This window comes from Macaca mulatta, chromosome 15, assembly GCF_049350105.2.
Source record: "Macaca mulatta isolate MMU2019108-1 chromosome 15, T2T-MMU8v2.0, whole genome shotgun sequence".
Taxonomy (NCBI): Eukaryota; Metazoa; Chordata; class Mammalia; order Primates; family Cercopithecidae; genus Macaca; species Macaca mulatta.
The window spans coordinates 44740198-44754653 of NC_133420.1; the positions used below are offsets into that span (position 1 = coordinate 44740198).

The window sequence follows — 14456 nt, forward strand, 5'->3', positions numbered from 1 at the left end:
GGAATCCGTTAGTGATGTCTGCTGCTGGCTGGAGGGAGGAATAGCAGCACCTGTGCCAGGCATCTGCCCTTTAGGAATGCTCTGCTCTAGCCAAAGAATGCCTGCCTCTACCTCTCTGTTTATTCTAATCCTGCTCAACCTTCAAGGCCAGGCTGAGAGGTATCTTCCTCCAGAAGCTTTCCCTGATGACCTTAGGCCCTGGGGTCTGTCCTCCTGAAGTTCTAGATCTCTGAGTCAGTTGCACTCCATGGGCACTGACCATCCCTATTCACCTGGCCTCACACCAACACCTTGCACAGGCTGTTGCATTTCAGGAGAAGGAGTGGGGCCCATTATTCCCTGAGGGCCACCGCTCATGTGGCTAGTGTCGTCAGGCACCAGCCTCTTCCATTCATCCTCAACTGTTCTGGGATGTGAGCGCTATTAACCCCTACTTTTCAGAGAAGAAAACTAAGGCTCAGAGGAGTTGAGTGACTCAACCAAAGCCACGTAGTAAGAAACAGAGCCCAGACCCAAACTAGCTGGTGGACTTCAAGATCATGGTACAATCTGTTCACTGTTAGGCCACTTTCGAGGCTCACACAGATAACTTATTTCTCTCAGGCTGAGAGCGGCCTCACACACTTCTGTGGCTCCTGCCTTGTTGCAGAGCGCAGGGCCTGGTACACAGCAGGAAATCGATAAATACTTATTTATCTACATACAAATATTCATGAGAGGCAAACAGTGTGGTGGTTGGTTAAGAGCACTGGCCCTGGAACCAGATTCTAATTCTGGTTCAGACACTGATAAACTGTGTAACCTGGAGCAAGTTAGATAACCTTTCTTTGCCTCGGTTTCCTCTGCTGTAAAATGGGCACCAAAATACTATCTACTTCAAAGGGCCGTTGTGAGAGTTAATGAGTTAATGTAAACTGCTTAGGATAATGCGGATATGGAATAAATGTGTGTTGTCGTTGTGACTGGCTGATGGATTTCTAGCCTGGCTAAGCTGTAACTCTATTTCTCCAGCTACTACCTCAGATCTTTTAAATCCAAATACACAATGGCCTGGGCTAAGCTACACCTGTTCTGCTTTCTGTGGGGACCAGTGGAGCTATAAGAACACAGCATCTAGAGTCCTAAAGTCATGGGTTTAAGTCCAGGCTCTGCCTTCTTGGTCCCATTGGGCCTCAGTTTTACCTTTTGTCCAACAGGTGGAAGGTTCGCTGGGAGGCTGCTGGGACAGTGGGGGTGGAACACGGTGACTGCTCATTCCCTGCAGCCCCTGGGCCAGCCCTCCCCACATTGCATGTATCCTTCTCCCTCCCCGTTTAGCTTTCTCACCTTCCTATGTCCCGTGAAGAAGAGGGAAAGGTGGTGCATGGAGCCACCATTGCGGCCCAGCTCTTTCTTGAGGGTGCTGGGCGAAGGCATGCCCCAGGTGGAGGCGGCGCCCTCACCATCTGAGCAGTGCAAGGTGGTGTCGGAGGCGAAGCAGGGCCCTCGGGGTTCCTGCAGCAGGCTGCCCTCGCTGTGCGTCCGGCGCCGCAGCGAGTTCTGCACACGCAGTGAGAGGCCACCCTCGGCCCCCTGGCCCGTCTCGATCATGCTGCTGCGCTTGGCCTCACTGCGCTCTCCATAGTTGTCATCGCTGGTGTCCTCATCCTCGTCCTCCTCCCCTTCCTCCCCTTCCTCCCCCTCCTCGGCCTCTTCCTCCTCCTCATCTCCTGAGCAGCCCCGCTCTGCCCCTGCCTTCTGGCTGTAAGTGCTATCCAGCCGGACCTCGGGGATCACGAAGGCTGGTCTGGAGGCCGCAGGTTGGTCCCCGGTGGTTGCTAGTGGGTCCCCAGAGCTCATGGTGCCCTCAGTAAGGGCCTTGGCCGGCAGGGAGACCTGGCTAGGAGGCAGATCTTGACAGGGTGGAAGGTCCTGGGTCGGGGGTTCCTGGACGGCAGGGAGGTCTTTGGTGAGTAGAGGGTCCTGGTGAGGCAGGGGTTCTTGACCAGCAGGCAGGTCCTGGCAGGGTGAGAGGTCTTGGGCTGGAGGGGGTTCCTGGCATGGTGGTGCATCCTTGCTGGGTGGGGCGTCTGGGCCTGGAGGGGATTCTTCACAGGTAGCTGAGTCTTTGCTGGACAGTGGTTCTTGGCTGGAAGTGGGTTCCTGCCCAGAAGGGGAGTCCTTGTTGGGTAGAAGGTCTTGTCCTGGAGGAAGCTCCTGGCCAGGAGAGGGCTCCTTGCTGGGTGGGGAATCCTCGGCACCAGGCCCCTTCCCTTCCTCCAAAGACATCTCCGTCTTCTCATCTGCCTCCGTCTCAAACATCTGGGAAACAAAAAGAAAACAAAAACGGTTCAGAAGAGGAGGCTCCAAGATGCCAGACACCATGCATGAGCTGACATGAAATCAGGCAGTACCCTGAATCCCGGCCCCCCAGTCTGAAAGCTGAGGTGCCAGATGGAACCCCAAAAGCCCCTTTGACTTAGCTGTGTAACAATTCTCACCCTGTCTTCTTGCTTGAACTTTCTGCTTCATCAAAAACACAGCTGGTCATTTACAGGAGAAGAGGGAGAGGTAACCACTGTCTATCTAGCTCCTGCCTTGGCAGTTGCCAGGGCAGCTTGACCCCACTCTCTCATATGGCCTTCCCAACAACCTTATAAAAGAAGCATCACTGTCTCCATTTTACAGAAAAGGAAACAGGGTCAAAGTCGCCTCTGGGGATAAAGGAGAACAGGCAGTTTCTGCTCATGGACCAGAACCAAGTCAAGCCCCAAACCCGGGGCAGTCACTGAACCCAGCCCAGGGTGTCTCCTACCTGAACTGAAGTTTAAAAAATCCTAATGAGTCATTCAAACAGGAATATGCTCTGAACGCTTAAGTATCTTTTTGAAACTAGTAAACTGGAATGAAACCGGAACTTTAAAATATTGTCCACACCTGGACTCACCAGATGTCACAGAAACATGGAACCTCCCTGAGGAATCACCCACCCAGGGATTTTTAAACTGCTTGGAGGAACCTCAAGGATTCCTCAAAAAACACAGCATCTCCTGCCTCACACACAACCCTCGGGATCCCAGGGGGTTTTGCTGAGTCTCGCCAGTAGATTTCATGCACAAAGAGAAGAATGTTTCTCTTGATGAAAGTCTGAATAGCAGCTATGTCACCAGAAGATTGGGGCCCCGAGAAAGTCAGGAGTGTCCATGGTGCCACAACCACACAGGGAGGCAGTTCTCAAGCCTGGGCTGGGCCCCTCCCACTCAAGGTCCAGGAATGCGGGAGGTGGAACTATTTAGAGCCCAGGTTCTGTCCTTCAAGAAGCCATAGCTGCTGAGAACAAATGAAAGAGAAATACCCCACTTGTACTCAGGAACTGAACAGATGCTTGGGAGTGTGTGCACATGCGGGCACATGTGCACACTGGCAGAAAACTTCAGAGGTAAGTACCCCCAGAACGTGGGTTAAGAGCTCTCATTGTAGAAATTATTAATGTCCATTTGATGGATGACAACACTGAGTCGAAAGGCCAGTGACTTACCCACTATTATACAGCTGCCCTGATACCCAACAGGCCATGCTCGAAGCTGAGAAGTCTTTGAAGCCCCGGGGGGTCTGTAATGGTGAAGCCCCACAGCTGGGAGTCAGTGATCAGCCATGGCTTGGGGCAGCTGCAGGCTGCTGCACACACGTGTCAGGGGTCACGTTGGCATCTGGGAGCACAGATGTGAGCGGATGTGAAAGCGCGGCACGGGTAAGAGCCACAGCCTGGGAGCGTGAAAGTGAAAGTGGAGCCCTGTAGAGCAGAGACGGTGGCTGGACAAGGGAGGGGAGGCCTTGGAGGACTCTAGCATGATCTGGCCAAGGTCAGGAAGGGCATGCCTTAGGCTGTGGCTCATAGGCCAAAGACAGGTACCTACTGATGCTGTGGCCTTGCCCTGGAAATCCTGCCTGCAGCTCAGAGGTGACTCCACACAAGGGCCCTCTCAGACCTTATAGTCTCAGACTCTGGAACAACAGCGATCCGAAATCCCCACTGCATAGACAGAAAGGCTGAGGCCCAGAGGAGCAAAGGGCAACCTAGAATCACACAGGGGTGTCAGGTAGAGCCAGTCACCAACCTTCAGGCCTCAAGGTGTCCACCTATGAAATGGGATAACCAGCGTGCCTGAGTAACAGATCAGGAGCATATGCTGGAAAAGGCGGAAAGCTCCTACAGGAGATGGTGGTGTTGGAGGTAGTGATTTGAAAAGCATTGATCTAGAGGGAAATTCTGAAGTTAAGGACCTTAACCAGTGGCACATGTTTCCCACGTACCCCAAACTCTGTCAAACACCAGAGTCAGTGTTGGCAATTGGAATGTCAGGGCCTCCAGTCCAGAATTCTCATCTGGAAACTAAGGGCTGTGCTTCAGTCCCATCAGGCTGTTCCCAGGTGGACAGAAAGACCCTCCATTGGGTAGACAGGAAGGCTGGGGACCCAGTCTGGACAGTGACTTAGTGACTTGCCCAAAGCCACCCTGCACAAATCAGGGGCTAGGCTGGGGCCAGAGCCTAGGCCTTCTGGCCCTGTTCTTCTCAAGCCCACTTCTGATCTCTGTCCCCATGAGCAACCCAGTCCCCAGCCCATCTCCCCACCCACCAGGGAGCATTCTCCATCAGGAGGAACAAACTGCCCTGCAGCCAGCTCCCTGGGGCCCCTCAGTCCCATCACCCTACCGCATGGCCAGACCTCCCCCCGACCCACCCCCCGGCCCAGCCACCTGCCTCTGATAGTCCTTGGGGAAAGGCGGAAGGAAGCAGCAACCGGGTGCCCTCAGGGCCTGGCACGGAGTGGCACTGAGTGGGGAGCAGGCTGCATTTCCCCTTTCCTGGGTGGTGAGGGTGGGGCCCAGGCCTGTCCCAGCGGTGATGACAGTCGGAGCCCGCCCACCCCTTGGGGAAAGTGCAGCAACAAACCCAAAACCAGAAATGCAAGTCAGCCTGCCTCTGCCAACTCTGTTCTAAATCGAGGCCAAACCAAACAAAGCCAGGAGGGGAAGTGCCGCTCAGGAAGGGGTGCTGTCCCCAGAGGGCCCCTACCCAGAGGGATCAGCTGAGAAACTAACCAAGACGGAAGGTTCGCAGAGGGCCCGGTGGTTATGTGCTCAGATACCCGAGCCAGGCTGATTTTGATCCCAATGGGGCCACTTTTTAGCTGTGCAACTCCGGCCAAGCCTTTCAACGCCTCAGAGCCTCTGTTTCCTCGTCTAGAATTGAGCCCAGTGATATCACACTGGACTTACAGGACTGTTTGAGTCTCCTCATAGTGCCTGGCCCTGGAAAAGCTTTTGACACAATGGGAGCTATCAATGGTCTTATTTTAGAGATAAGAAACCTGGGGTCCCAGAGGGTATGGGAATTACCTAAGAATGAGAGGCTGATGCAAGATTAGAATTCACATCTCCTGCCCAGGGTCTCTCCCTGTTTCCTTGCAGCCTTACACACAAGTGTTTGGGGCCCTCAGGGGGCTGTAGAGGGAGGAGGAACAGCCCGGAGTCCTGCCTGAGGCCCCTCACCTGGGTGCATCCCACACCAGCAGATGCTGGTGAACAGGGCCCAGAGCTCATGGTTTTCTGTGCTCCCAGGCAGGCCTGTATGAACAGGGACTGCATGCAGGTTTGGTACGGCCTGTGTTCTTGGGAGAGCTGGGGTGGGAAGTGATTTGACGGGAGCTCCGGAGCAATTACAGGACACCCGAGAACCCAGGGGTGGGGGTGGCAAGTGTAGGAGAAAATTAGGACAGGAGGGGAGGCAAAGATGAGGGGGAGGTTGCAGAACACATGGTGGGCATGGGATTGCCCTGTGAGCAACGAAATGCCACAGGCAGAGCTGTGCTGTGTCAAAGCTGCTCTGGGGAATGTGGGCAGGATTTGTGGGTGGCAGGGAGGACTGGGGCATGCACACATTCATGTATTCATTCATTCATTCTCCAAGCACTGAGGTAGGTACTGGGGGGATGGCAGGGAACAAGTCAGACACAATCTCTGCCCTCACTTAAGCAGAAAAAACAGAGGTTAGACAACTAGTCTCAAGGAGCATGGGGATTGCTCTGATAGAGGAAGTACAGGCAGCTGGGGACCCTGTGAGGCAGCTGTTACAAACAGCTGGAGTAATAAGAATCCAGCCAGGGTGCCAGGGAGACCAGCCTGCTCACCCAGGGCCTTGGGTCCAGAGTGCTGGAAGCCACTGCCCCGCCCTTCCGAGGTGCGGGTCTGTCTTTCCCATCCATCACTTCTTTGGCTTGACTAGACCAGGTTAATTCTGCCCGTGTCTCATCTGCTGTAAGCACACAGGAAATGAACCAGGCCCTCTAAATGGAGCCACTGTTTAGGACCTAATCAAATCCTCTCCCAAATCCAATCCAGAGCTCGGAACAGGCTAAGGAGGGATGGCAGCTGTAACACCCAGAGTTCACACTCATACCAGCTTTGGCTCCTGGGCCCCAGACGCCCACTGACTGTTGGGTTGGGGGTAGTGGTGGGCTGCTGGAAGTGACTTGTCCAACATCACACAGCTACTCACTGAGCAGCCAGGTCTGCTGACCCAGGGACAACCTGCAGCTCTCACTCTGATGATTCATCACAGCCACCATGGATGCCGGGCTCCGCATCTGCCCTCGAAAACCACTTCCTGCACTGGGGGGTGTAAACTGGGGTTTGCCTCTGTCTCAGGGTGGCCCTTAACAGCCAGGATTTTACCAACAGAGCACTGGACATGCAGCCAGAAGACCTGGACTGGAATCCTCACTCCATCATTTGCTAGCTGTGTGACCCCAAGCTACCCCACTCTAAGCTTGGTTTTCTCTGCCATGAAAGAGGGTGAGGATGCCTGCGGCTTCCTATGCCAGAGACTGAGGGAACCAAGTCTGAGAAAGGGCAGGAAGGCACTCTGTGAACTGTAAAGTCCTTTGAGAAAGGGAGAGGCTATTAGAATTCCTGCCCCGCATTGGACCTCCAGGCTTTCAAGATGGGCTGTTCCTTCAAGCGTGGCATGCTCTGGTTCCCTAGCTTCAGGTCCCTGACTCAATGCTAGCTTCCAGGAACCTTGACGGCTCAGCTAACACTTAGCTCTCCCAGCTCAGCGTCAGCCCAGCTCCTCCAGGTCTGGCCTCTTGACCACCCAGAGGCTGGCACACCCAGTGCTTCCTCCATCACCAGCTCAGAGACCCTCCAGGCCATTCTCTCGTCCCCTCTACCTCCACTCTCTCCAACACAGCAGGTTTGGCAAAATTCAGGAGGATGGAGGCGGTGCTTACATTAGGGGGAGCTCCAGATACTAACTTCACACTTACTTGCTGGGTGACCTTGGGCTTAACCTTTCTGTGCCTCAGTTTCCTTAGCCATAACATAGGATTTCTAGAATACAGGATTTCTAGAACCTCCTCACAATGTTGAGAGGAATAAATGAGCTAACGAGTATCCAGAGCTCAGCACCATGAGGGCACACATGAGCACCCAATAAACGATAGCTACGGTCACCCCAGCACGGCGTGGTTTTAACAGCTCCCTCCCTGAATTTCCACTGACCCCTTCTCCATCCTCTCATGGGCCTGTCTGCCTGTCCCTCAGGACCTGCTGCAGGGCCCCTCTCATCACAGTCCTGTCCACTCCCTTGGGAACCCATCCACTCCCCGGGCCACAATCGCTATCTGTACCATCTGGCTACTGATGACTCGCAGTCCACACCGCTAGCCCAGACCCCTCTCCTGAGTTAGATGCCACAGGCATTCACCAAATCCTCATGGAATAGTTCTGCATCCAGACACTGTTCTAGGCTCTGTGCATAAAGGAAGGAATAAGAAAGACACGATCCCTGTCCTTGTGGAGCCTACAAACTAGAGAGGAAGGAGGGATATTGACCAAGTCATCACTGCTGTAAACACAGGATAAACAGAAACCAAGATCTGCGGTGTGAAGGAAAACCCTCGGGTGCTGTGAGAGAGTCCAGGGGAGTGTTGGGAAGGCCACCCTGTGGAATGGGTGGAGACTGAAATCTGCTCAAGGGGCAGGGCGGGGCTCACTAGAGGAGGAAGCAGCATAGGCCAAGGCCCCAGACAAGGAAGAGCCTTAGCATGCTGCTGAGACAGAGGACAGCCGTGTGGCTGCAGCCCAGGGACAGGGATGGAGGCCTCCTTCTGCATATCCCATCAGTGCCCCCAACTCAACAAGCCTTACACTGAATGTGTGATCTCCCTACAAGTCCATCATCCCTCCTCTCATGACCCCTGTATCAATGAAGCCACCACCAGTTGCCCAAACCAGGGAACTGGCCAGCATTTTCTCCTCCTTTTCCTCCACGGCCACCCCCATGGTCAGTCCTCAAATCCTGATCATCACTTATACAACTTCAAGGATCTTTCCATTAGGGAGGTTGGCAATAAGGAGGACAGAGTATATGGGAACTCTCTGTACTTTGTGCTAATTTCTAAGGCTACTCTAAAAAATAAACATTGAGGCCGGGCACCATGGCTCAAGCCTGTAATCCCAGCACTTTGGGAGGTCGAGGCGGGTGGATCACCTGAGGTCAGGAGTTCGAGACCAGCCTGGCCAATATGGTGAAACCCCCGTCTCTACTAAAAATACAAAAATTAGCCAGGCAACATGGTGTGCACCTGTAATCCCAGCTACTCAGGAGGCTGAGGCAGAAGAATCCCTTAAACCCAGGAAGCAGAGGTTGTAGTGAGCCGAGATCATGCCACTGTACTCCAGACTGGGCAATACAGTGAGACTGTCTCAAAAAATAAAAAAATTAAAAAATTAAAAAGTTGATTCATCTTTTTTAAAAAGAATGTTTCTACTCTCTCCATGTCCACTGCCACCACTTCCCTCCAGACCACTGTCATCTCCCATCAGGATGATGCGGGGCTCACAGTGGCAGTGCAGACCCTGCTGGCCATTCTTTGTGCTATGTCAGGGGAGCTGTCTACATGCAAACCTCAACTTGTCACTCCTCTGCTTAAAACGTTGCTGTGGCTGGCTCCCCAATACCTCTCAGATAAAGTCCAAATTTTGTAGCCCTGGAAGACCCTGGGCTCTGTCTCCCTCTAGCCTCACATCTGATCACTCCCCACCTGAAGTGTTTGATGAATGAATAAATGAATGAAAGAACAATCGCCGGGCACGGTGGCTTACGCCTGTAATCCCAACACTTCAGGAGGCTGAGGAGGGCGGATCACGAGGTCAGGAGTTCGAGATCATCCTGGCCAACATGGTGAAACCCTGTCTCTACTAAAAATACAAAAATTAGCTGGACGTGGTGGTAGGTGTCTGTAATCCCAGCTACTCAGGAGGCTGAGGGAGGAGAATGGCTTGAACTCGGGAGGGGGAGGATGCCGTGAGCCAAGATCATGCCACTGTACTCCAGCCTGGTGACAGAGCAAGACTCTCTCTGTGTCTCAAAAAAAAAGAAAAAAAGAAAAAAAAGAAAGAAAGAACAATCCAGTGAACTTCACAGGACCATCTAGACTCTTAGCCTCAAAGTGCAGCCCAAGAGTCAGCAGCAGCAGCACCCAGGAGCTTATACAAAATACACACTCATTTTTTTAAAATGCTAAGGAGCATCGTAAAAATGCCTGTCTGGACCCAATCTAAGACCTACTGCATCACATTCCCTACGAGTAAGGCCCAGGCCTTTTTACTTTTTTCTGACTCCCAAGACAATTCTAGAGAGTGGCATCAGGTAACAGGCAAGGTAACTGTCTGTTATGTGAGGCCCAGAGAAGGGAAGTGATAAGGCCAAGGTCATACAACAGAATCAGCACTAAAATCCAGCCCAGAACCTTGCCCAGGACCAGTTCTAACACATAAAACCCTCTCTATAATGAGGAGCCTATGCAGAAGAGGCATGACCTTGGAGCAGGATTGGGGGCTGGCAAGTTCCCTGGAGGCAGCTACCCATTCATGTTTCCCAAACAGAGGCCCAACTGCAGGAGGAGAGAGGGGCAAAGGAGGAATTCAACCACAGACTGAAGCTCCTCTGTCAGAGGTTCAGGAGGGCGGCACACCACAGCAGGGAGCGCACCCACTATACAGAAAGCAATACTGAGGAACAGAGGGTTAGCTCACCCCTGCACAGGGACAAAGCCAACACTCACGGAAAGGGAATCCCTGAGGAAAGAGGAGATAGGAGGGCCCCTCAGAAACCCTCCCTACTCTTGGCTATCGCCTGACCAAGCCAGAAGGACATGCCATTTGCAGCCTGCTGGAGACCCACCACCACCTGCCTGGATGCCCAGCTTCTCCCTGGGTGGGGAGGCGGCTCCTGGGGTCTGGGTTTCAGCACGGTGTTGCCCTGTCACCCCCCCACCAGGCCCCTTCTCCTCTCGCCTCTGTTTCTGACACCACTGCTTCAATGTGGGGTGGACTCGTAGTCTCTGTCCCCACCCACCACCCCAAACACCCCTTCGACACCTCCAACTCTCTTCTCTGAAAGGCAGGGAGTTGAGAGTTGAGAGCAGGGGAGTTCCCAGTCTCTTCCTGAGCTAGTAGTGACTGACACCTTGTAAGAAGGGGAACTCCAGGCCCCCCTGGGGCTCTGCTGAGGAATCGGTTCGCCTGTGGGATCCATCCTCACTCCCCTTCCCACCCGACACTCTGCTCTTCTGCCTGCTCCGTGTGTGTGTGTGCTGGGGCCATCTCATTTCCCTAAGCTCTCTATCCCTCAAGTCCACTTCCTGCCTATCCCTGTGAGGACTGGTTCAATCTGCCTCGGATGCCCTGGCTAGAAGGCTCTCTGCTGCCCTGCCAAGACCCAGCCTGCCCTGCTGTCATGGCCCTGGGCAGGTCCTGTTTGGCTCGTCAGAATCATGTCTGGCTTATTCACACCATTTCCCTCAAGACTTACTCAGCAAATACCGACACAGCTGCAGCCATGTGCCAGGGCCTGTGCTGGCTATTGCTGCCAAACAGCAGCAAGCCATGTTCCCTGCCTTGGAGGTGCCAGATCAATCTCTCACCCACCTGCTACCACCCTAGGAGGCTGTGGAAGTAGAGGCAGCAGGGACAACTAGGATGGCTCTGGGAGGAGGTAATGGGGGAAAAGATGGGACAGGATATTCCAGGCTGAGCCAGAGCCAGCAGGGAACATTCAAGGAAGTGGAGGTGGATGGGGCAGGAGCATGGATATATTAAGGAATTCTGATGTTACCCTGAAAGCAGTTTTACTTAGTGCTGCAGAGGTAGGGAAGGTAAAGCTAGAGGTGTTTGAAACAGATAATGATGACAAAGAGGAGAGAGAGAGAGAGATCATTAACTGAGCATCTACTGCACGCCGCACACTGTGACAGTTGCTTTATACTTTAGGCTCTACTTCCAACAATCCTGTGAGATCAGTATCATTTTTAATAAGAAAACTAGGACTTAGAGATGTTAAGTAACTTACACAAGATCAAAAAGCAAGTCAGTGGAAGAGTCAGAATTGAAACCACTGTCTGCCTGACTCCAAAGCCCTGCTCTTTCTACTCCTCTGTGATCTCCTTTCCTGCTCTCTTCACTTCCTCCTTCCCTTCCTTCAAAGGATGCTTCCTGAGGACAAACCTGGGCCAGGCTCTGTGCTAGGCAATAGTGAGCAATACCAGACACAGGGGCCCTGCTCAAACTCCACATGGTTGGATATTGAGGGGCAGGAAAATGACACCTGGTGTTGGGAGGGGCAGTGCAGAATTCTGTACACCTGGTGACCCTCCCAAATCCTCTCCCTCCCGGGGCCCCTTCCAGGTGGGGAGAGCTAGAAGCGTATGGCTTCTCTGTGATGTTTTATACTAGGTTAATCAAAGAAGCTCTGCCATGCCAGGACGACCTCAGGGAAGGACACAAATAGCGCTGCAGTCATGAGGTCAGCATTTGGAAGCAGGAGGGCCTGGGGGTGAATCCTACTTCCTACCCATGTGCCACCTCCCTCACAGCCAGTATGCCGCTTCCTCACAGGGCTGCTATGGGGCATACGGAGGCAGTGCCTGGCACACAGTAGCCCATGGTGGTGCGCCTCTGCTCCTTGCCTTCCTCTCCACAGCTTGACTCTCTCATGAGTGGGCACCAGGGACCAACTCAAAAACTAAGGTTTTAACTCCAAGCAACAGCTCTGAGAATAGGGACAACTGAAAGCCAGAGGTGGAAGGAAGGAAGCCTATTGCTGATGAAGAACTGGGGCTTGGAGACCAGCAAATCTAGCTTCAAACCCTGGCTCTGCCACCTCCTAGGTCAATGCACTGCACAGGCTGCTTAACCTATTCAGGTTTCCTCATCTGTAAAATGGCAATGTGAATACTGAGTATCTACATCACAGCTCTGTGGAGAGGGCTTAGCATAGGGCCTGGCACCTAGTAAGTGCTCAATAAGCATCTGCAATTTCTATAATCATAATTGTTACTCTCATCATGATCATTGACATCATCAGCTCCCTCTCCTGCATCCAGTTCCGGGACAGGGCACTTGGCATATTCTGACCCTTACAGCAGCCTAGAACAGGAGTCCTATTAGTTGCAGGTTTCAGGGAAGGAAACTTGGAAGCTGAGAAGGCAGACGAGTCTGTGCTCAGCCTGCCCCTAGGTTGGGTCAGACTGGCTCACTGCATGGCCTGGGCCAAATCACTCCCCTCACTGGGTCTTGCTCTCCCCAGCATGTCTGTCCAGCTCTGCATCTCAGCTAGCCTAGAAAGATCAGAGTTCAGGGCCCAAGGCATAGCCAGGTCTCCTTGTGGGGGCATCAAGGGCAGGAGGAACAGAAAGGTCCCCCTTTCCAGATATGCTACCTTCCTTTTCTGTCTGCCCCAGTCTGCCCCACTGCCCTCCTCTTTCAGGGCCTGCAGCTCTGGGGGAACTGGGTGGTGGTGGGGGTCCACCCAGAAAAAAGAGTCTTTTTCACTCGAGGACACCAGAATGGACATGTGGACATGAGACTAAGCCACAACCCTGTGGCTGAAGGTCACCCTCCCAAGCCTCTGGTACCCTTGGCCTCACTGCTGCCTTCTGAGGCAGGCGCACCCTATCTCTGCTTGGGGGTGATGTCAGGGTTAGGTTTGGCTGAATTTACCATCTTCTCCAAACCCACCCACCTGCCTCCATCTGTCATAAGACTTTATCTTATCTCCCTCAGCCCTGCACCAACTTGCCTATATTGTTCTCCTGCTCAAAATGCCTCCATCCCTTTAGGATAAAGTCCCATCCTCTAACCCTGTGTGTTCTGCCCCCGCCAACCTCTCCACCACACTGTTTCTCCTCCTTTCCCTCCAGCCAGTCTGATACACTCTACCCTCAGGCTCCTCTAAACCTATGCTCACACCATACGTCCTGCCTAGAGCACCTTCCCCTCCCCCGTCCACCTTTAGGCCGGGCGAGGTGGCTCAAGCCTGTAATCCCAGCACTTTGGGAGGCCGAGGCGGGTGGATCACGAGGTCAGGAGATCGAGACCATCCTAGCTAACATGGTGAAACCCCGTCTCTACTAAAAATACAAAAAACTAGCCGGGTGTGGTGGCGGGCGCCTGTAGTCCCAGCTACTCGGAGGCTGAGGCGGGAGAATGGCGTGAACCCGGGAAGCGGAGCTTGCAGTGAGCCGAGATCGCGCCACTGCACTCCAGCCTGGGCGACACAGCGAGACTCCGTCTCAAAAAAAAACAAACAAACAAACAAACAAACAAAAAATTCAAGTGACCCACACATGTATTGCCCCTCAATTTCTGACAAAGGTGCCATTGCCCTATAGTGAGACAGGCTAGATTTTGAATACATTGAATATTTATCCAGAGAAAATGAGTCTTGACCTGTACTTCATATAGCGGACAAAAATCTATTTCAAGTGGATTTTAGATCTAAATATGAAACATAAAACATCTAAAAGAATACATAAAAGTATATGTCCATAACCTTGTAATAAGCAAAGAAACAGGACTCAACAAACACTCTCCATAAAAGAAAAAAGATTAACAAATTGGACTGCGTTAAAATTAAGAACTTGTGTTCTTCAAATATACCCTTAAGAGAGGGAAAAGGCAAATCCCAGAGTGGGAAGAGATATTTGGAATGTGCATATCCAACAATAAACACATATCTACAATATTGTTTAAGCTCCTACAAATTAATCAGAAAAAAAAAAATCCAATAGGAAAATGAGGGAAAGACTTGAACAGGCACTTTTCAAAAGAGGTCATCCAAATGGCTAGTCAACACATGAAAAAGGGACTCGACCTCACCAGACATCAAGGATGTTCAAATTAAAGCCACAATTAGATATCACAATATCTAATACCAATAATGTTGGTACGGACATGGAATAACAGGCTCTTTCATGTACAGCTTGAAGTGAGTGTATTCCCGTCACACTTTGGAAAATAATATCATGGTATTTACTAAATCTAACTCTGTACAACTCTATGACTCAGCAATTGCAAAACTTAAGTATTTACCCAACAGAAGCATCCATAGTATATCAAAAGATATGTATGA

The 14456-nt window shown here is 52.3% G+C and overlaps 1 protein-coding gene across 16 annotated transcripts in view; it reads right to left on the minus strand.

Annotated features, from left to right (window-relative positions):
• The window catches only part of RGS3 (regulator of G protein signaling 3), a 133548-nt gene that overhangs the window by 12058 nt on the left and 107034 nt on the right, over positions 1–14456 (minus strand). For 14 of the 16 annotated variants that reach the window (XM_077968301.1, XM_015117029.3, XM_028834959.2 and 11 more), the window contains one exon: positions 1327–2301. In XM_077968301.1, the coding sequence (XP_077824427.1) occupies positions 1327–2301 (975 nt within the window). Of the gene's footprint in view, positions 1–1326; positions 2302–3517; positions 4237–4742; positions 4851–14456 lie in introns of those variants that run through there. The other 2 variants (XM_077968309.1, XM_015117037.3) reach the window with 2 other exon arrangements.